We start from the raw sequence: 23,992 nt of genomic DNA, 5'->3' as shown, positions 1-23,992 counted from the left end.
CTGTTTATTTTAAATGTCTATAAATAGCCAGACATAGTTGTCTGTTACTTAGGTGTTTTCCCCAAGTATTTTTCCCGCCTAAAATGATCATGTGACATGTTTGTAAACAAAAGAAAACATTTGATCAAGGAATCCATTTATTTTCTGGATTATTCTGCTTTTAATAATTAAGTTTGGATTTTTATTCATTTCATTTAAGGTACAGTCAAGCATTTGTATTTAAAAAATAGTTTGCAAAGAATTTTTACTTCTCAATTTGACAAATGTCTCATGTCAGATCGCCGTTCATTGGCTTGTTCAACCATGCAAACAATGTAAATTATGTAAATTAGAAATCTATCAGCTGTAAAAAAAAATTATCTAAGCATCACATCGATGTTTTTTCATTAATCTTCTAGGCAAAACGATGTTTCTGGGACTTGGGGGATACAATCAGGACCCGTGATTAGTATCTGTATTCACTATTCAATCTATTGCAGTTTGCTAATCAGCTGATTACGAAATCGATTACAAAATGGCGACCTAGTGAACTTTTGTTTTGAAGGGAAATAACTCGAGCGGTATTCATAAAATATGTCTTTCAGTACCAGTTGTTAATTACGACGATAAAGGCATGGCGTCAGGAATTTCGACAAAATTAGGGCAGGGCGCCAATTTTTTTCCCCAAAAAGGGCAGGGCTTCGAGAAATCGCGGCAGGGCGCCATTACACGCCAAAACCACCTGTAGGAAACACTAACTAATTATTTGTTTGTTTTACAATTTATAAATTCTTGTCTGAATTCTATAAGGCATTCAAAACTTTATGATTGAAAGCTAATTTCCCTAATCACGATAGAATAAACAGTGATATAAGTATAAGGTGTGAAAATAAATGTTCCTGTCATAAACAATATTACCTACGGGCAATATCCCCGTACTTAATCCTATTGATTTTAATCACTGGTAAACCAAACTATGACACGGTAATTAACAACTTGCAGTTATTTTCCATGAACAGTTTTAATCAATTTTAAAAAGTAAATTATCACTGATATTCGATATATTTATTATAGATTTATTCAAAATACTTGTATCTTCTTTCAGTAAAAATCACGTGTTATGTTACAGTGTTTATCGCTAGTCAACACTATACTAAAACTGCATAACATAACCGGAAATAAACATCCAACTCCATACACAGTTCTCGGGATTATTAAGTCTTTCCACTTTTCTGTGGAAAGACTTATTGTTTTTGTTCTGATTATTATTATTTTTTTTATTTTTTTCTTCCGCCAAATTTTGTTCTTGCGCAAAATGTTTGTTTCGCAATATGTCGCTTAGATATTTCTCATATAGTATCGTATAGTAAATGCGCTTTTAAATTTCACCCTGCTGAGCGGAACCATTATCTACGTAAGAGTTATCTCCCTTTTCACTGTTTACCCTCTGTGTGCATCTCCTTCGTAACAAAACAAGATAGCGACAAAATTCTTTTTACAAATTGTTCGTTTCATCCTCAGTAATTTTTGGCGTATTTGGATCGAAGCGATTCGATGAAATTTTATAGGAGTTATCTACCTTTACAAAATAAATTTGTCGGTATGTTTGTTTAACTCATAAACAGTTAACCGTATAACCCTGGAATGTTTTTATTTGAGTCCTCTAGGTCCCAACTTAGAAAATGAGGTCAAGGTCAAAGGTCAAGGTCAAGTTCTGAATTGTGATTTTTGCTTGTTTTTGCATTTTCTCCGACATTTTGAGAGGTACAGAGAAAAAACAAGTGGAAAATGTCAGTTTTTTTGTAATGAAGATATGCTACATTTAGTCTTATACAATTAAATGGCATCTTATAGGAGTTATTGCCCCTGAAATGTCTTGATATAAAGTTATTTGATTACAACTTCAATTAAGTTCATTATAAAGACATTTGACCTTATACAAAAGGTTAAGTGACAAATGACCTTGAAAAATGGCTACCGGAAGTGACCTTTAGAAAATCGGAAGTAGCTTTTTTTGCAATTTTTTTCACATAAAAGTACTCAAAATCCATATAATTTGTCATATAGATACATAAACAGATTACTAAAGACTAAAAATGACTTCCAACAAACCGGAAGTGGCCAATTATCTCCCACTCTACATACAAAAGTATATAGAAACTATATATTTTTAGAATCAGTGTGAAAGAAGCTATCATATGAGACCGAAAGTGACATTCATTTCACCGGAAGTAGCATATTATCTCCCTTATATCACTCAAAAAGATAATTAAACCATCATTTATCGCATCAGTATAAACAAATTACCTTCTTATCCAAATTTCTCTGGTGTGGAAAGACTTTCAATTGTTCTCTGAACAATTGGTTTTTAATTCTTCGTTGAATTCTTTAATTCGTGGTTCGCTGTGACCCACGAAACCCACGAAAATTGGTATACCACGAATAAAAATGAATCCACAGTACCAAGACCTAATTCTGATTTTTTGAAAAGAACATTTAAATATTCTGGTCTTATTACCTGGAATAATTTACCAAATAATATTAAAGAAATAGATAATTTAGATACATTTATGACCAACTGTTCAAACTATTTTCTAACTGAACAGAATAAAGATGCATGAAACTAATGTATTTCTTTTTCTTCTTCTACTGAATGCATATGTGCTTATTTAACTGTATTATGTATTTTATATTGTATGTATTTTTGTACGTTTTTTATTTGTATTGATAGTTTTTGAAGATTAACATGTAATTGTTAAATGTGTTACCTTCGTTAAATAAAGAATTTTATTATTATTATGTAAACAATCGCCATATTGCTTTGTGACGTATTGGAATTTCCACAACAATATATATATTTTCGAATAACAGCCACTTTAACTCGCTTTGTAACTACGATGTACACCTTATCTACTAATATATATAAATAACGTAACATAATCTGTATATCTGTGTGGACCTAATCTACCATGTACCTATCTGATCACGTGACATGAATATTAATACACAAATTCTTGTTCAAATGTATAATTCCATAATATTTAAATAAACACAATTGCTTTTATGGTTGTGAAAATATTGAAGTTTCAAATATTAAACTCATGCAACACACATTATTTACATTTACCACAATTGATATTCTTTACAAAACAAAATCGAATAATACTGCATTCTTTTATACTAAATAAAATATCTGATATATAGATTCACTTACGTTTGCATGCAGTTTATTCACATTCGAGAGATATTTTCCTTTTCGTGTTTCAACACATCATCTCATTGTCAACTCATTGTCAACATTGATGTAAACAATCGCCATATTGCTTTGTGACGTATTGGAATTTCCACAATAATATATATATATATTTCGATTCACAGCCACTTTAACTCGCTTTGTAACTACGATGTACACCTTATCTGCCAATATATTTAAATGACGTCACATAATCTGTATATCTGTGTGCACCTTATCTACTATCGTGCCTATCTTATCATGTGACATGAATATTAATACACAAATTCTTGTTCAGATGTTAGATTCCATAATATTTAAATAAACACAATTTCTTTTATGGTTGTGAAAATATTGAAATTTCAAATATTAAATTCATGCAACACACATTATTTATATTTACCACAATTGATATTCTTATCTACCAATATATTTAAATGACGTCACATAATCTGTATATCTGTGTGCATCTTATGTACTATATGTATGATAACTTTTTAATTTACAATAATTTTTGGGCCGAATAAGGGCCTTATTGCTCCTACTCCTTTGATTGGTTAAGTTCCAGTGATGGTTATTTTCTTGTATGCAATCAAATGTTATGTTAAATTTTTTCTATAGTACTGGACAGGATAAAACTTTACTCATGCCAAGTATATCTTTATTTGTAACAAAGATAAATTCTGCACATTTTTTCTAAAAGTGCAAATTTAACAAAGACTATGGTCGAGTTGTTGTCGCTTTGACACATTCCCCATTTCCTTTTTCAATTTTAATAGGGAAAAATCAATGGTGGTATTACACCTAGAGCAAATCTGACATGTGTGGGTAATCTTCTTTCTATGAAACTACTGAGACACATTTAACCATACTTGACCATAATAATTAATATGTTTTTTCTTTAAAAAATGTATCAGATGACCCCACCTTCCAACCCTCATGGCCCACATGAATAAAAATGGAACATAGGGGTAAAATGCAGATTTTTGTATATATCTCTGAAACTAAACCATTTGGAGCAAATCAGACAGGGGGCAGTTGATGGTTTTCTCAGAGCATGGGTCCTGTGTAATTTCGAGGAGAAGATTTTTTAAAAGTTAACGGACATTTAATATGGACGACAGACAACAAGTGCTGCCCATTGGACCAAGATCGTTTTTAACCCTTAAAGTACACCACTTACCATTTTGTGTACAACATCCCAGGAAATTAATAATATTTTCATGCCATCCTATTAATTTCATCACTTCCATTTCTTGCATTAAATCTGTCATTCTCTATCGGTTGCATCCTCTAAAGTATTTAAATAATATTGACAATTATTAATGGATAAAACCATTGGTCACATTCAAAGAATACTGTGGATTCATTCATTTTCATGGATTGCTTAAAACTTGCATAATCGTGGATATTTGATTTTGTAATTTTTCCAATCTCTGTATTCAAAGCCTATTCAAAATATGTTATTCAATGAACATTTGAATTCAATGTTCACCTGTACCCACGAAAATTGGTATCAAACTAATGTTAATGAATCAAAAGTAATTTGTCCCAACCCAGGACTATATGTCCCCATTCAAAAACATTGATCAGGAACCCTCCCCTTGCAGTGGCATAGCTTGCATGTATGCTCAGATGCTCAAGCATCCACATCATTTTGACAAAACAAAAATAAAAAAAACAGCAGTTTAACTCGGAAGTATCAAAATGTAACAAGGCTGAGGATATGAGGATAACATCCAGTCATTTTCGAAGCAGTATGCCTGGTCTTTCATTTAGGATAATTTAGTTTGATACATGAATCGCAGAATAGTGTTTCAAGTTAACTTTTCTTCGTATAAATAGTCTATGTCATCAGCTAAGGCAAGCGGAGAGGACTGATACGCAGACCCGTGGACATGTTTCATCTGAAATTGAACCTAGTGGAGGGATGGCTTCTCATTTGACTATAGTAACTAACAACTAAAACACCATATCCTGATATCGTTTCTTGCGACATTGTAAACGACGTGATAAAACAAATCAATTTGTAATAGATCGTGATAAGTCCTAGGCTTATGAATTCCCGTTTCTATTTAGGTTCAAATACTAATTTTATTTTTATTCAGTAAAGAACAAAGATCCAATATTCCCCGCCATGCACATTACATGTCATATTTTATCTATCAAAGGCCAAGGAACAAGGGAATAACTAAAAAAAACTTTTATTTCTTTTTCTTTTTTATTTTTAATATCTAAAAAGAAATAAAAGCTTCACAGCAAATGAAATGGGATTTCCATTACAATTTATATTTCAAAGGGACATTACTAGTTAAAAATATTTGATTACGAATTATTTTCAAAATTGTCAAAGACATTGCTTATGATATGAGTTTCACTTAATCTGACATGAATTGTACACATGAGAGTGCTAAAAATATCGGACGATCGGACGCCCGGTATTTTTATGTCTCCTGCATGCGTTTAGCTCAGTAATAAAAAATCCAAGGTTGTAGACTCAAATTCCTGGAAAGAGAAGTCACTTCAGTTCCTATACTCAGAAGTTCCTAAATTATACAGAAGTGCTGCTGTAATGGAGTCCGTTTAAACGGTTTTTGATATGTCAAATAGAAGATTGGGGGGGAAACTTTACATCAAATATTTATGAATTGAATGATGGTAGTTTCAAGAAAACAATAAAATTTGGTTAAAAATATAAATATATGAATTGGTGGGTATTTTGAATTTAAACAAAAATCTAACTAGTGTCGGATTCTGGGGGAGTACATGTGCTTAAATAAAAAATATTTTCTGCACAAAAAGGTCCAAAACATTTTTCGGCTCGCTCGACTCGGCAAAACATCCACATCATTTCAACCCTGGCTACGCCACTGCCTTGGAATCCCAATAGAACAAGCAGAGCTTGCATTGCTCACAAGTTTGTTTTTTTGCTTAAATCTTTCATCAATGACTGTTTTTGCTTTTCAATTTATATTTAATAATAAGAGGCTTACAAATGCCAATACAATGTTCATTGTATCTGTCATATTTTCATTAAAAGCAAATAAATGCATTTTACCCATTTGTTCCATTTTAACCATAGTGTCTTTGTTTCTTGAAGTACAAGGAAATAAAATACAAATTTATACTAAATTCATTTGCGAAGATTTATAAAGTTAAAAAAAAAATAAAACAACTTGTGTAATTTTCCTTAAAGGTCAATAACTCCGTAACGGGTCAATTGACAATTTTTGTCATAAAAAACATTTTTGAAGATGTTACTTTGCTGAACATTTTTTGCTGTTTACAGTTTATCTTTATCTTTAATTAATTTCATACAAAAACTAAAAAAAATCCTTAAAATAACCAATTTAGTGGCAGGAACCCAACAATGGCAGCCATGTTTGTCGATGGATCAAAACTTCGGATACAATTAATAAGCAAGATACCAGATAATTAAGGAAATTTTTTTTTGTTAAAGTTTGAAATCTTTGGCCCAGTAGTTTCAGAGAAGGTTTTTTGAAATAGTTAACAACAGATGATGATGGACGCCAAGTCATTAGTGATAACATAAGCTCAAATGGTTATAGCTAACAAGAATGTGTCCCCAGTACATGAATAGCCCATCCACACTATCATTTTCTATGTTCAGTGGACCTTGAAAATGGGGGAAAATTTCTAGTTTGGCATAAAAATTACAAAGATTATAAAATAGAAAACATGAGCCCTAAGTTTCAAGTTGATTGGACTTCAACTTCGTCAAAGACAAACGGACAGAAGAACGAACCAATGGATGGACAGATGAACAAATGGACAGACAAAAGAATGAATGAATGGACGCACAGAACAGAAAACATAATGCACCAAAATGGGGCATAATAAATGGGACATTAAAATGGGTTTTAATCGATCCTACAAACTATCCATGTTTATGTAATAAGGAGTACTGTCTTTTGGTATGTATAACGAACACATTTACATTTATACCCTCAGTTACCCTGTGTGTTATACATGACTACAAATATTTTCTTAGTTTTTTTTCAGGTCCAAAATTGGACCAAGAAATTTCCAATTGAAGTGAAAAGTAAGGATTTTTTTTGCTCAAACCTTGATTGTTTTTTATGTGTTATAATATTAATATTCTTGATTTGTCATGTTTTATTCAAATAAAATACATTTTATATCTTTGTTGTTACGTTTTTCGTGTAAATTTGTCAATATGTTTTGCAATCCGGAAATTTGCCAATTGTCTTAATATTGAAGACACAATAAAGCTTTTGTTATTGGTTAAATCAGCCTAGAGTTGTGTTCCTTGTTGTCATACCTTATTGTTTTGTATGTGTTCATCATAAAGAGTTGAAGAAAAGTGTATGAAAATTGAATAAACAACACTCATTTTGAAAAGATAAGCCATATAATATATCAGGTGATCACAAGTCATGTTGGTCAGTTATGTGACATAATATTGTAAAGTGATGATTTATTCTATGAGAAGTTTATTTTTATAAATACGTTTTTACTTTGTAACTTTTCAACTTTTAAACAACTGTTTAAAACCTTTCAAGAAATTATGATTGAAAACATGATTATCACATAATTGTAACCTGAACAAATTTAATTAGGAACAAGGTCAACCTGTCACTGATTTGTTTTGACATTCATTAGACCTGGGGTTGAAGTCATAAAACTTTGCTCAGTGCTCGGAGCACAAAAATCTTGCTCAAAACATAAAATCCAGCATTTTGATTGGTTTTTATTTGTTTAAGTACAAAAAACTGACTCAAATATTTATTACTTCAAGGCCTGTTGATTGAGGTGGGATAATCCAGATTAACAGCTAGAATCATCAAACAAAAAATAAAAGTATTGAGATTTTAACAATTCATTACAGCACTAATGACATTAATTGATTTGTAATTATTTTATTGTTTGAATCAGAACATTAATTGGATATTTATAATCTTGTCCTTTATACTCAAACAATTCATCCTTTTAACTGTGATTTTCAAAAAATTATCAAAGTTCAAAGCCCATAATTATAGCAAAAATGAGCCAAGCAGAACAAAACTGAAACTTAACAATTCCTAGTTGTGGAATTAGGGAATGACAGAATGATGGAATGACGGAATGACAGAATTACGGAATGACAGAATTACGGACATGGGTAAAACTATATGGCACCGACATCTTTGTTGCGGGCCATATTCGTTGCAGGGCCATAACAATGCAAATTTTTCAATAAAGATAAAAAAGATGGAAAAAATTCAATTCTTATTTCCCAAAATTTTATGCTTGTCTAATAAAAAAAGAAAACCTTAGCATAAATCCAGTTTTCATTAATACTATTTGATTTTTGATCTAAAATATATAAGTAAATTTTACCCTTCAACATCTTGACTGCTATGGCAGTTGTTGGAGCTTTATTTAAACCAACAGTTTCTGCTTTAAAAACTTTACCAAATGCTCCTTCCCCAAGAGGTTCACCAAGTGATAACCTATAACAATAAATAAATTATTTCATCTCATATTCATTTAGATATTGAGATACTGATTGATGTAACCATATATATATAACTAAATAAAATTCTAATAGTTGTACACATTTTCTTAGATATAAGAAGATATGGTATGAGTGCCAATGAGACAACTCTCCATCCAAATGACAATTTATAAAAGTAAACCATTATATGTCAATGTACGGCCTTAACACAGAGCCTTGGCTCACACTGAACAACAAGCTATAAAGGGCCCCAAAATTACTAGAGTAAAACCATTCAAACGGGAAAACCAACGTTCTAATCTATATAAAACCAGAGGCTCTAAAGAGCCTGTGTCGCTCACTTTTGTCTATGTGAATATTCAAGGACATGACAAAATTGTGTTTTGGTGATAACTAAGATTTATGAAAAATGGTTAAATATTGACTATAAAGGGCAATAACTCCTAAAGGGGTCAACTGACCATTTCGGTTATGTTGACTTATTTGTAAAACTTACTTTGCTGAACATTATTGCTGTTTAGTTTATCTCTATCTATTATAATCATGATAATATTCAAGATAATAACCAAAAACAGCAAAATTCAGGGGTAGCAACCCAACAAAAGGTTGTCCGATTCATCTAAAATTTTTAGGGCAGATAGATCTTGACCTGATAAACAATTTCACTTTTGTCAGATTTGTTCTAAATGCATTGGTTTTTGAGTTATAAGCCAAAAGCTGCATTTTACCCCTATGTTCTATATTTAGCCCTGGCGGCCATCTTGGTTGGTTGGCCGGGTCACTGGACACAATTTTTAAACTAGATACCCTAATAATGTTTTGGCCATGTTTGGTTAAATTTGGCCCAGTAGTTTCAGAGGAGAAGATTTTTATAAAAGTTAACGACGATGGATGACGGACGCCAAGTGATGAGAAAAGCTCACTTGGACCTTCGGGCCAGGTGAGCTAAAAACAAGAAACGAGAAACACATATAAATTATATAAACAAACTACAACTACTGTACATCAGATTCCTGACTTAGGACAGGTGCAAACATTTGCAGTGATGGATTAAATGTTTTAATGGGTTAAACCATTTATTACTAATGATTTACAATTTTCAGTGTTTTTGAACAATTTTGTACCGAGACACATGTTTTTTTTTATCTAGGTAATGTGAGAATGTTATATTTGCTCTTTTAAAAAATTACCAGAAAATCAAGTTTCTCACATTGTATTGCATGATCAGACCTCTACAATAATATTTTTTTCAACTTGTCCAGGAGGACTTTGCATTATAAGTTGATTCAAGGAACAAAAGAAATTTAAAACAATAGAACAGAAGTTGGTTTTATATCTTTTGGAATATTTTTCAAAAATTATGAGTTAAGAAAAACTGAAACTAGTCATGTCACAGAACTTAGGATCTACTTTTTAACAATGCCAAGTCAAATCAGACTTGCATATGAGGCACCGTCTGATAGGCATGTCAATGTAAATTCATTGGATTTGTATCTTGTTTTTATTTTAAAGTCGAATTTTTTGTCAGCTTTTTCCAGTTTTATCCATTTCATACAGTAAGTACAGAGTGAGTCATGGATGATATTACGACACTCATTCCAATTTATAATTGACTGGGGAAGATAATTAGGTCCTTTACTGAGGAATGAATTTAACTCTCCGTCTTGAAATATGTTAAGATCTCCTGTTATAACATGGAAAATTGGTCCATAAATGTATTTGGAATTACTGCAATTACATGAAGTAGGTGTATTTTCACTGATATTAAAATCTTTACACAATTGGCTATAATTTAACACAAATTTCCAGGTAGATTTCTTGTAAATATAACAAATAAGAGGGAGCTCAGTATTATCAAAATATCAAGGAATTTGTTCTTTAACAGAATGGTTGTTAAAAATACCAGCAATATTTACAAAATCAAAGCCTTTATTGACATACTTTATTTTAATAAAAATGTTTTTTATGATCTTCAGGACGATCAATTTTAGGAAACAGTTTAGAATAACAATATGCCATTATAATTTGAACAATTTCGTACTTAGGACTGCTATATGAAATTGTGTTGCAATCCTCTAAAATTTTATTTAACTTATTAATTGGTAATGAACAGAGCTTTGTTAACAGATAATGTCTTCCGTTGTTTTTTGAAATAGAAATTAGGTCCGAAATATTGGTGTGATTGGTCCGAAATTTTCTTTGATTGTGATTTTTTCTACGACCATGAGAATGTTTTTTTTTCGAACAGTTTTAGAAACAATATCCAAAATGTTAACAGTATCGGTTCTTGATATTTTTTAATCTAATTTAATTCAATTATTTTCCGTGATTGTACAAACTTTGAATGAGATTCACCAGGCTGCTTATTTACTTCTTCCAAAGGTTGAACTGCTAAATATTTGATAGGATGACTGTGCTTCTTAAGGTGTTGATAAATGATACTTTTGAATTTATTGGGTTATTTTCTTGAGTGCGTTTAGATAAATATCGACCAGTTTAACCTATGTACTGAATACCGCATCCTGGTTTGTTTCATGTGAGTAAATAAATAAGACTGTTTGTTTTTCAAGTTATATCAGTTTCAAATTTTAAAGAAAATGAGCGACCATTAAGTGTGGACCTTACCGTATTGTTGGTGGAAAGACAGGGACATGTTACTCTTTTTTTGGCATGACACTTATCGATAGAAGGGTAACCACGATTTTTATTTTTAAAAATTTTAGCGATGGTAGTATTTTTAGATAGGCGATTTTGAAGATTGAGACGTGTAATTACCCTTTGAACGAGTTAAGTATTTAATATTTTTCCATTTCTAAGCTTCCTATTTGTTTTTTGTTTGTGAATTATATTAGAAAGGAGCAAAGACTGGTGTCCAGAATATGAACCAGCATACAATGAATTATGTTATGAAAAAATGATAAATCTGTTCAGCTAAAGATGTCAAACGCTATCTGTATTAATTACCCAAAAAAGATAGGGTATATCAGGGTAGCGACTGACGTCGGACTAAATATTCTCGCTCGGACACACACTCCATAATCTAGTATATTATAAGAGCATATAAACCTGTTAAATTAAATTAATATTGATATAGCTTTTACTTGTCTGACCTTTTTATCCTCTAGTACAAGACAATCAGACAAGTGTTATTGTTGAGCCCTAATGATTCCAGTATATATATGAGAAAATGTTAAACCTTGGAAAAAAAGAGTTTTTGGAAAAACTTCTTGTTATATTTCATACTACAGTGGTTACAATATCTATTGAATTCATCTGAAAATTGATACAACCAATCAAATATCAGGTCATTATACAGCTTTTAACCAAAGAAACAATCTGGATGTCAGAAACAGTGAGCAATGCTATTTGTGGGTCGACAGATATAAGTTAAAATGTTGTCATGAGTCAATATATATGTCTTTACAGTATGATAACTTTCATGGAATGGTCAATGTTATGCTTTAACTTACTGTTCCCGTCTAAATTCCCAGTGTTTGTCCAGAGGGAGATCATACTCTGACATCATGGTCAAATCAGATGACAAGCGTCTTCTTGGACCAGGTTCAATTCTGATTGTGGGTAAAACAAATGGTTGTGTACCATCATAAAATTTGTATGGATGGTAATTCTCATTCTGGAATTGATGCAAAACATTCTGATATGAAATTAAAATGTATACCTGTTTTAAATTTGTGTGCAGATCCATGTCATTTTTTTAATTATCATGATTTTGTAATAGAAATAAACATCATAAAAGTTTGAAGAGCACACAGACTATCGCTAATAATAAATGAAGCAAGTCCAGATGCAAAGCTGTTATAAATATTCAAATCTAAAATTGACAAAAACTTCCTTAAAACTAAATTAGATTCTGTCTAGATTGAATATCTCTATTTTCATAATCTAAACATTACTGATGAACATTTAATGAGTCTCAATAATCTTCCTTTCTTAAGACTTACTTTGTAACTTTTACACCATATAAAGACAACTTCCTCATAAAACTTCATTTCCTAATTATAACCGAATAAGTCAAACATATTCTTTTTTGTGCACTTGTATTTGAACTTATCAGTAATAAAATATGTTTGAATATTGAAACTAGCCTGTGTCATGACAATTACTCTCTTGACATTTCTATATTTGCTGGACTGAACCCTCTTGTAACGTCTATAACATATAAATATCAGGAGTAACAGGAAGAGAACAACTACTGATGCGACACCACCGATAATGTAGATTACTATTTGCTCTTTATCGTTTGTTCCTCCTGACCTAATGTCTACTGCTTCTGCTTGTTCATCTGCAATTAAAGTATTTGTAATTAAAAAGTTTTCAAAAGATGAAATAATATGTTTGAAAGGAAATGGTAAATATGTGTCAGCTCAATAGCTGGCTTATCTACAATATTTATAACCAATTCAATCCTTTTTTCCTCCTCATCAAACTTTTAATTGTTAAAAGTCTTTATTTTAGGAATGATTGTAATATTTTTTTCTGTCTATGAAGGAATAATATCATTAAAAAAAATGTGGTGCACACTGAATAACCCACTACATAAGTTACTCTAAAGTGTGTATCAAATTCAACATTTTTAACGATGGCCATGATTATTTTTGGTGTTAAAACTGCTTATTCTCCTTTTTTGTAAGTGTTCTATACTTTAAGCACCTGCATAGCCATTTTTACTTGATAGAAATATAAAATAAGGGGGTTTCAAATATTTATTCATTACATATATAAAGTTAAGATAAAGTGATCAGCCATCATATATAGTTGGTAAAAAGTATCTCTGCTTAAGCTACATAATGTCAACTTTGGTAACACTATTGAGCAGTGGCTTTCTGGTAGGTAGCTGTCTCAATATGTTTAATAAAGTCATTAGGGTCACCATAGTCAGCTTGGCAAGAAGTGTAGTAAGCATGATCTTGACCCAACGGCACTGGACTTGTACAATTTACAGATCTCCAGGCAGAGAAAATATGGCTAGATAATTGGTTGAATTTAATTTGCTGCTAGGGTATTTGGTAATAACAGAGACATACATGTATAATACATTATATGTCTATGGGATAACATAGTTTGCATTTCATCAAATTATAAAAATTTAGAATTTTCAAAGACAAACATACTTATACTTAGGTATTCCATTGGTTTAGATAGAAAACAAGCCATAAATATCGTATTTGATTTCATTAAGACATTTGAGCCAGTCCATGCGAAAAGGTACAAAAACGAAAAATTTACGAAATTCGAAAAAGTGTGCATAATTATTGGTAGTAGACTTGTGATTTATAAAACACATTTACTTTCCCTCATATCATCAAGCTGTGAGCTACACGCACCTGCGAGTGTTGAGACCCCCCCCCCCCCTTAGTTTTATCAAGATTTTTAGTGAATTATTTCATATATTTCAATCATTTCAAAGTACATATTTAAATGGCTTGATTTGCCAATTGATAATGTTAACCCCGGTAGCAGTGGGGATAAGGCTCTCGCTTACGATGCGGATATCAATGCAATCAAACCGGGCAATGGTTCGAAACTCGTGCAACTAAGGTTAATTTATATAATATTAAATAACTTAACTTAACTTAACTTAAATTTCAATTTCTAAAACACAAGATGTCATAGTTTTTGTATTTTCCCTCATGTTTTAATGTTGTCTTACTTTCTTTAAACCTGTAGAACTGACGGAAATTATTGACTTTTGTCTCTGTAGTGTCATAAATTTTTATAGTTTCTGGTCGGTATAGCATTAGTCCGGGGAACAAATGATTTTACACTTGCTCAAATACCAAAAATTCAGATATTTCTACGTCTTTTTCTGCTTTAGTTGACAAATTCGGGATAAAATTGACAATGTTATGAATGTTTACATTAATGTAATTTTTTTCGGATAAAATCGTTTTTCAAAAATACTATAACAAACTTTGATAACGTGTCCTGTAAAGTTTACCAAAAGGACTTTTTGTACCTTTTCGCATGGACTGGCTCATTTGTCTTTGAGGCTCAGTACTATAACTGTTCAATGTTTTCAACAGCATCAAATTAAAGTCTTTTTTTTAACATCTTAATCCATTGTCAGTATTTCACTTTTAATCATCCAGACGTGTGTCTTAAACTAGCTAGTTGATGACCAGGTAATTGCCAATAATTTGTTATTGCTGTATATATAGTCTAATAATAAACACCTTCATTGATTACTCGAAGCTATTTACCTTACGACACAAAAACAAGAAAAAGAAATGGTGACCTTCTGTTTTTACAGACTTTTCCGATATCAATTTCGAGTTTCTCAAGAGTTTTACCCTGTCAGTTTTAATTCTGTAAACAAAAATGTTTACTGAAACTTTTTCGATGTTGACATTTTCAAAAGTTGTAGATTTCAAATTTTAATGGGAGGGATGGAAGAGGGTCTGAAAAACAAGAGATTTCGACTCCCATCGGAAGAATCACATGTATGACATACAAAATTTAATTATTACACAATACAAACTAGACTAAGTAAAATCCCTGGCCACACTTCACTCTGAAACTGTTTTATAGCAAAGTCAATGTTGGATTTCTTTGACAGACACAAATGATGCCCCTGCAGATGCAAAGTCTTATTTAAAAATAACTGTCTAACACTTTACCTTAAATATGACAAAGGTAAATTATATTATCACCCAAAAGAGCAAATATAAATAAGAATCAAAATCCTGACCCCATGCACAAAAAATGGAAAAACCACCAACTAAGTGAACACTTCCTAACAGTTGTTATCCATTCTTTTGATGTGCTTGGACTTTTGATTTTGCCTTTTGATTTTTGATTTTCCTTTTTGAATTTTCCTCGGAGTTCAGTATTTTTGTGTTTTTACTTTTTCCTAGCGTAAAACTGTAGGACAATTATCTGTATGCGAGCTCCCCTTATGCAAGTAACTACTACAAAAAATGATTAAGAGCAAATATTAAACAAAATCAAAACCCTGACCACATGCACACCTTCAATACATGTACAAAGACTACAAACAGACATCAGAGTGAAAACTTCCTAGAATTCAAACTGTAGGAGGAGTTAAGTGGAATAACTGTACACCCATAATGGGAAGGACATACAGAGAGACACTGACAGGGGTAAAATAATATGACGTTTCAGTTGTGGCGGCATTAAAAGAATTAATTTTTTTAGAAAAAACTGTACATTTCCAATTTTCATGATGCCAAACCTCCTATTTTTATGACAGTCTATAAAAAATTTATTGATAATGATGTAATCGAAAATTGATAATTAAATTCTCCAAACGATTAAATCATTTTTATGTGAATATTTTGCTCTAAGACGTATTATTTCTTGGTGAAAAACAAACATTTCTCATTCTTATCTAAGCCTTTACCTAAAACTGTTAGCCAGGCAGTCTGGTAATATCTACCAAGTGGATTAGAAATCAAGCAACCATACCATCCAGCATTATCTTTTGTTACATTCTTTATTGTCAGTATTTCTGGGTGACTTAAATTCACCATGGATTGCTAAAATATCAAATAAAACAGCATAAGAGGATGAGTATATAAAACATTGAAAAGCAAAATTTTCAAAAAAGTGAACTAAGACAATAAATTATAAAAAAAGTGAAAAAAGAAGAAAATATTTCAATAAACTAGACAATTAGAATCACATTATTTTCTTAAGTCACTTGAGATTTGTCATGCAGTCAGTTTTTTAAATATACACATGTATATATACTATTGTATAACACTTTTTAACAGCAAGATAAACTTATCAACAGACAATAAGAAATTAAATTTAAAGAAACATTCACATCAAGATCATTCAGACACACCATATCTGTAAACATTTCATGACTCAGTGAGACATTTTTCAAGCGACATACATTTTGGTGTGAAAATCCCAATGCAACCTTCTACTTGAGGTATTAATAAGTTGAAGTTATGAAATAACTGTTTCACAAATGATATCGGATATGTTCCTTATGTTGTTACTACAATCCCCTTCCCTTTCATGAATGTGACCTACCAAATTAGACTATTTACCGGACTTGTTATTACATAAGCAACATGACGGGTGCCACATGTGGAGCAGAATCTGCTTACCATTCCGGAGCACCTGAGATGACCCCCAATTTTTGATGGGATTCGTGTTGCTTATTCTTTATTTTCCTATGTTGTGTCATGTGTTCTATTGTTTGTCTTTTTTATTTTTAGCCAGGTGCATGTTGTCAATTTATTTTAGTTGATTTATAAGTTTGACTGTTCCTCTGGTATCTTTCGTCACTCTTTTTTTGAAGTCTAGATTGACTATATAGATATAGATAGAAAAATACTGGTCTTGGCCTGTAATTCCTAAACAGTTTGGACCATCACCACCAAAAAAAAAATCTGAATCTTCCTTTTGTGGTTTTAATATAACTAAAAAGTGTGTGAAGATTTATGGAATAATCATAAATAGTTTCTGAGATACGGCACAACATGTATTTTTAATAAACATGATCACTCTAAAATAAGATAAAGAATCATCACAAAAAAGTAAACAGATCTTCAGATTAATATAACTTACCACTGAACCATGAAAATGAGGTCAAGTTCAGATGACACCTGCCAGTTGGACATGTACACCTTACAGTCCTTCCATACACCGAATATACTAGCCATATTGCTTGTAGTATCTGAGATATGGACTTGACCACCAAAACTTAACCTTGTTCACTGATCCATGAAATGAGGTCGAGGTCAAGTGAAAACTGTCTGACAGACATGAGGACCTTTCAAGGTACGCACATATCAAATATAGTTATCCTATTACTTATAATAAGAGAGAATTCAACATTACAAAAAATCTGAACTTTTTTTTCAAGTGGTCACTGAACCATGAAAATGAGGTCAAGGACATTGGACATGTGACTGACAGAAACTTCGTAACATGAGGCATCTATATACAAAGTATGAAGCATCCAGATCTTCCACCTTCTAAAATATAAAGCTTTTAAGAAGTTAGCTAACACCGCCGCCGCCGGATCACTATCCCTATGTCGAGCTTTCTGCAACAAAAGTTGCAGGCTCGACAATTAGCATCCACAGATTTTATCAAAACATTATATGATTAGGCGTTGTTAATTAAAGTCTATTTTTGCTAATGAGAGTAATATTAACATGTCGGGATAAATTGAGTTATTTTGTGTTTTAGTATAAATATCGTTGCAAAATTTTGGAAGAGCAGTCACCCTTCGGAAACACAAACTTGCACTGCTAAAGTCTATTATACTGGACCTGTAGGACTGACGATCAGTCTTCCAGTTGACTTTGTAGTGTTTGGACAAAAATGTATTTTTTGACTCCCCTTTTATTTTTGAGAATATTTTAAGATAGCAGTCAGTGTTCTGGAAGCGTAACCTCACACTACTCGTCATGCTCATGTCATTATACTAGACCTAAAAGATTGTTTTACCAGTCTACTAGTTGACTGTGCAGTGTTGAGACAAAATTTATCTCTGAATCATAATTTAATTTTAGAAAATACTTTTAAGACTTTTATATTTTGATTTTGATATTAAAGTTCATTTTATGATTTAGTAAATTTGGCATTTATTTTATATTTTACATTGTAAGGAGAAAATAGTTTTACTTTGGATTTTTTATTTTGAATTGATACTATGTACTTTAATTGGATTATTATTATTATTTGGAATTGTTTAATAATTGATTTATTATCATCATACGTCTAAATTATTATAGTAATTAAAGTATGAAAACCTAGTGATTTTTAGCCTTATGTTACAGTTCTATGTAATATAGGCATTTTCTAGTAATATTACTGTTTTATGTAATATGGAGACTATATTACACATTTCAGTAATATAACAATATTACAGGTTTTAGTAATATAAGAATTATATTACTATTTTTTGTAATATTACTTTTACTTGTAATATTATATAAAAAAGTAATATTACAGTTTTCAGTAATTGCCTGGACTGTGATAACAGCAAAATAAAATTTCATGTAGACAAGAAAAGATACCAAAGAAGACATCATAAGTCTTAGCTTGTGTCTCATTCCCTTTGATGATTACAAATAAAATATGTTTATATTAAGGGGGCTCTCCAGTATAAATCTTTTTTTTCTTTCTAATATATGATTTCTTTATATTTTTCTATAAACATGATAAATGAACTTTATCATATACTTAATAGAACAAGAGGCTCTCAAGAGCCTGAATCGCTCACCTGGTAAACAATGCCTTATTGAACATATTGAACCACGCCAGGCAAACATGTACAGCTAACAATTCTTCAATATTAGAAATACAAGTTCTACCATGTTTACATGTTTCCTTCTAATATAATATGCATACAAGAAGAGCGGCAGGACGTTATTTTTATTACATTATAGTTACAATAAAAGAATTTTAACAATAAAATTGTTATTGTTACATTATTAAATTGTTATTCTTTCGAATTTCTTCATTCATGATTTGGATTTATTCCACTGCTGAGAAGGGGCAAGGGGCTCCAATAACAGCAAAACAGTTAAATGATTTCATTAATAACAGTTAGGCATGGACCATTTAACTTGTAGGGGGACATGGTTTTTTTTCTGGTCAGAATATTTTCTATTTTTTGGAAGTAGCACAAGAAATTATTTTTTTTGCAAATTGCAAATTGAAAATTTTAGGACAGGTAGACCTTGACCTAATAAATATTTTAACTTCTAGTCTTATTTGCTCTAAATGCTGGAGTTTTTTAGATATAAGCCAAAAACTGCATTTTACCCTGTGTTCTATTTTTAGCCATGACGGCCATGTTTTTAGACAAAATAGAAAATAAAACACAAACTTTATTTTATACACCCTACTGATCATTCAGTTGAAGTTTGGTTGAATTTGGTTGAGTAGTTTTAGAGGAGAAGATTTTTTAAAGTTAGCAAATATGATGAACAAATTGTGAAAAAATTGTCATTAAAGGACAATAACCCCTTAAGGGGTCAATTGACAATTTTGGTCATTTTTAACTTATTTGTAGATCTTACTTTGCTGATCATTTTTGCTGTTTACAGTTTATCTTTATCTATAATGATATTCAAGATATTGACCAAAAACTGCAAAATTTCCTTAAAATTACCAATTAAGTGGCAGCAACCCAACAATGGTTTGTTTGATTCGTCTGAAAATTTCAGGGCTGATAGATCTTGACCTAATGAACATTTTTACCCCATGTCAGATTTGCTCTAAATGCTTTCGTTTTTCAGATATAAGCCAAAAACTGCATTTGACCCCTATGTTCTATTTAAAGTAAGGGCGGCCATGTTTTTTGACGGATCAAAAATTGAAGCACACACTTTGTGCAGGATAATCTAAGGAACTATCATGCTAAGTTTCATCCAAATCCATTCAGTAGTTTCAGAGGAGAAGATGTTTGAAAAATTGGTAACGACGAGAGACGATGACGACGGACGCCAAGTGATGAGAAAAGCTCACTTGGCCTTTTAGGCCAGGTGAGCTAAAAATGAAATAAAAAAATTGGGTCACCGTTCATTTACGCTAACAATCTGCCTCTGAAAGAAGCATAATTTTTTGTTAATGTCCTTATTTACTGTTGAACTAATAGGAGAAAAAGAGGTAATATCGAAATAAAAAAAAAACTAAATTACAGAAATCGCTTAAATTTTACAAGTATTTAGTTTATGTACAGCTTTTTGAAAACAATAATAAAAAATATAGGTCATCGATGATTTAAAAAAGATATTTCAACTTTAATGCCAAAAAAATGTATTTTTGCATCAAAGGGAGATAATTTGGAGCTTTTTCAATGCTATAAACATATTAAAAGTCACCTGGGGGCAAACAAATTTGATTTTTTTAGTTGATTTTTGTACCATATCATAAAGCAATAACTAATAGTGTGATGAATAAAATTTGTAATGAAAAAATTCGTAAGGGTTCCGCGGAACCCAGTGTCTCACCTACTTTTGCTGTAAATCGCAGGCTGAACAAAAAAAGGAAAACAAGAGGCTGTCACAACGACAGCAAACCGGATTTATTAACATTTATTTGTGTCCTAGCAATATCACAAGAACCATTACTGATGAATGGTGAAAGGGAAAATCGTCAATATCAAATTTGACCTCCATTTTGTCATCAGTATCAACATATTAAAATTAGAAAAGCTTAGATTGAATGGTTCATGAGTAAATGCAATAAAGTGAATGGAAACGCCATTTTACGATCTTTCAAGAACCATAACTCCTGAACGGTAAAAGTCAAAATCGTCATTATTGAACATGTTGAATTTGACCTCTATTTTGTCATCAGTAACAACATATAAAAATTTCAAAAGCTTTGGTTGAATGGTTCTTGAGAAAATGCACGGACATGACTGGAAACACCATTTTTCAATCTTTCAAGAACCATAACTCCTGAACGGTAAAAGTCAAAATCGTCATTTTGAACTTGACCTCCATTTTGTCATCAGTAACAACATATTAAAATTTGGGAAGCTTTGGTAGAACAGTTCATGTGTAAATACACGGACACGACTGGAAACTCCATTTTTCAGTCTTTATAACTCCTGAACGGTAAAAGTCAAAATCGTCATTATTGAACTTGACCTCCATTTTGTCATCAGTAACAACATATTAAAATTTGGGAAGCTTTGGTAGAACAGTTCATGCGTAAATGCACGGACACGACTGGAAAAACCATTTTTCAATCTTTCAAGAACCATAACTCCTGAACGGTAAAAGTCAAAATCGCCATTATTGAACTTGACCTTCATTTAGTTGTCAGTAACAACATATTAAAATTTTAAAAGCTTTGGTTGAACGGTTCATGAGTTAATGCACGGACAACATTTGATTGACGCCCGAAAAATACCGAAAAAATGAATTTAATTTTTTACAAAATTAAGTTCTGGATACTATCTTATGATCATAAACAAGCTTCTGTGCAAGTTTGGTACAAACCCAGGATAGTTTAAGAAAGTTAAAGTTAAAAAACTACCTTGATCAAAAACTTTAACCTGAACTTTGCTCTATCATTTTCTATGTTCAGTGGACCATGAAACTTGGGTCAAAACTATAATTTGGCATTAAAATTAGAAAGATCATATCATGGGGAACATGTGTACTAAGCTGAATGGACTTCAAATTCTTCAAAAACTACCTTGACTCAAAACTTAAACCTGAAGCGAACGGACACACAGATGGACGAACTAACGAATGAACGAACGGAGGCACAGACCAGAAAACATAATGCCTCTCTACTATCGTAGGTGGGGCAATCGTAGGTGGGGCATAAAAATGAAATCACATTTAAACTTTTTTTTTACACCAGAAATCAGGGACGTTCTCTGAAAGCAGGAAATATATTTCCTGACTTGTGCTCAACCTGTTCAGACTTCTCAGACTATTTTTACTCAAAAGATTTTATCCTTTAAACAGGAACAGAGGTTAAAGACAAATCCAATCAAGGTGCACTCAGTGGGTTGAAAGATGCTTCAGATTTAAGATCACCCTTGCACACAACACAAATCATGTGGCAAGGCATTATGTTTGTTTTCCTTGATTCCAAATCATATAGAAGCTTCAAAGCAAAAAAGCTTTGATTTAAAACGTTTGATGACTGCAGCATCAGAAAGGTATAAAAAAAAAACCAACGCATCGGAAAGATATCACTAAAAACCAACATAGAAAAAAAAAATTTGGACAAGAATGGCCAAAAAAATTTTCGTGTTGCAGTGATTTTACAGGGTTAGTCGTGGAAAGGGAAACAAACAATAATTAATTTTTGGCCTACATAGCTAGTTGACACACAATGAATGTTGTGTTAGAACTTAAAAAAATTAAATTGGACATTTACCTGCTATGGTCCAATATACAAAATCTAAATACATGATTTGATTCAGCATATTTTAAAAAGAACCCCAACAATTCAATTTTTGATGAAATCAAAGAAAGTTCAATTTTGGAACCTCTAGAACTCAATGTGGACCAATTTGATAAAGGGGCCCAGACATCACAAATCTAAATAAACGATTAGAATCGACATATCAAAGAACCCCAATAATTCAATTTTTGATGAAATCAAACAAAGTTTAATTTTGGACCCTTTTGGCCCCTCATTCCTAAACTGTTGGAACCAAAACTCTAAAAATCAATCCCAATCTTCCTTTTGTGGTCATAGATTTCTATTTACTTATACATACTAAAGTTATTATCCCGAAATCATTGGTCTTGGATGACGCTCAACAAGGCAGATGACAACAACGTATAACAAATATCAACTAAATTTTTTTTAATTATTTTTGCGGTTGTATCAAACGGACATATAAACCCATAACGTTAAAAGTGAATGTACCCAAATTCATGCTTCATTAAAAATTTGTGTGAATAAGCATTGTGTATACATTTTTTATATTATTTGGTTGATGCAAACTTCAGTTAGAGAATGGAAACAGAAAATTCAGCATTGTTTCCATAATTGTAAAGAAATATTTAACTTAAATGGAAATTAAGACCTCATTTAACACAAAATTAAAAATAAAAGGTTGAAAAATAAAAGGCAAAGCTACAATATTTACAAACCTTTCGGCTCACTAATGCCATGAATTGATAGTCATACCACAGTGGTAACATCCTGTGTTATCTGATCTAGAAAAGAAAAAAAATACAAAAATAAATATGTAGTAAATATATATACTGTCTTAAGTGTTGAGGTACAATATCCAATAAAGAAAAATAAATCTAACATTAAGACAAAGTTGCAAGTGTTGAATTAATATTTCTGAATGCAGTTGTTTGCCAGCCCAGAATTGCATCAATTGAGGGCAGTATGTTTATTATACTAAGTGCTTGCAGAAATTAATCCTAACTACATAAGCCAAGGTTGTTTATAATTATTAGGACTTTAAATAGCATGAAACATAACCAGTGCTTAACAATTGTAAAGTATCGTGTAACTTATATTCAGAACTGTTAACGTTGGATTATGTTGCTTGATGAATTTGGTGATTAGATTTTGTCAGTTGTCATGGTTGTTGTAGGATTTTTCTTGGATTTCAGTATTTTTGTTATTCTACTTTTTTTGTTATGTATAACAGCACTTACAAAAAGATTTTAATCATTTTAATTAGCCAAACATCATGTAGTCGCCAGAAATATGGTCATTGTATCGAAGCACATGTGAATGGTTCCAGTATGAAAAGAAGATAATTACACTTTTGCGAGATATGAACAAAGAAATGTTTAGCAACATTTTGAAAGCATATATTTCATGCTATTTTCATTGCATGAAGTTTTAGAAGA

General features: G+C 31.4%; 1 protein-coding gene across 2 annotated transcripts; it reads right to left on the bottom strand.

The window, feature by feature from the left end:
* Window positions 1-4,444: 4,444 nt before the first annotated feature.
* On the bottom strand, window positions 4,445-23,359 carry LOC143060691 (fibroblast growth factor receptor 2-like). Of its 2 annotated transcripts, XM_076233627.1 has the most exons (6): window positions 23,273-23,358; window positions 16,072-16,207; window positions 12,797-12,993; window positions 12,161-12,324; window positions 8,573-8,685; window positions 4,445-4,504 (listed from the first exon to the last, which is right to left on the bottom strand). In XM_076233627.1, exons 1-6 carry the CDS (start codon window positions 23,321-23,323, stop codon window positions 4,482-4,484), a joined length of 684 nt encoding a protein of 227 aa, XP_076089742.1. In that variant the 5' UTR covers window positions 23,324-23,358; the 3' UTR covers window positions 4,445-4,481. The 2 variants fall into 2 exon arrangements, with proteins under 2 accessions (XP_076089742.1, XP_076089741.1); XM_076233626.1 differs by lacking the exon at window positions 4,445-4,504 and having other exon boundaries at window positions 7,658-8,685; window positions 23,273-23,359.
* Window positions 23,360-23,992: the final 633 nt, after the last annotated feature.

This window comes from Mytilus galloprovincialis, unplaced genomic scaffold (assembly GCF_965363235.1).
Source record: "Mytilus galloprovincialis unplaced genomic scaffold, xbMytGall1.hap1.1 HAP1_SCAFFOLD_139, whole genome shotgun sequence".
Classification (NCBI taxonomy): domain Eukaryota; kingdom Metazoa; phylum Mollusca; class Bivalvia; order Mytilida; family Mytilidae; genus Mytilus; species Mytilus galloprovincialis.
The sequence above is the reverse complement of the archived record's forward strand: the minus strand, read 5'-3'. Positions and strand labels throughout refer to the sequence as shown.

What these genes read in the sequence shown, in the direction of transcription:
- LOC143060691 (XM_076233626.1), bottom strand. Translation starts at nt 23,323, where the DNA reads ATGTTACCACTGTGGTATGACTATCAATTCATGGCATTAGTGAGCCGA. An exon ending in TGCCTGGCTAACAGTTTTAG is followed by an intron (nt 12,994 to 16,071) that starts GTAAAGGCTTAG and finishes CTTTAATTGCAG; the next exon opens with ATGAACAAGCAGAAGCAGTA. An exon ending in GAGTAATTGTCATGACACAG is followed by an intron (nt 12,325 to 12,796) that starts GCTAGTTTCAAT and finishes CATCAATTCCAG; the next exon opens with AATGAGAATTACCATCCATA.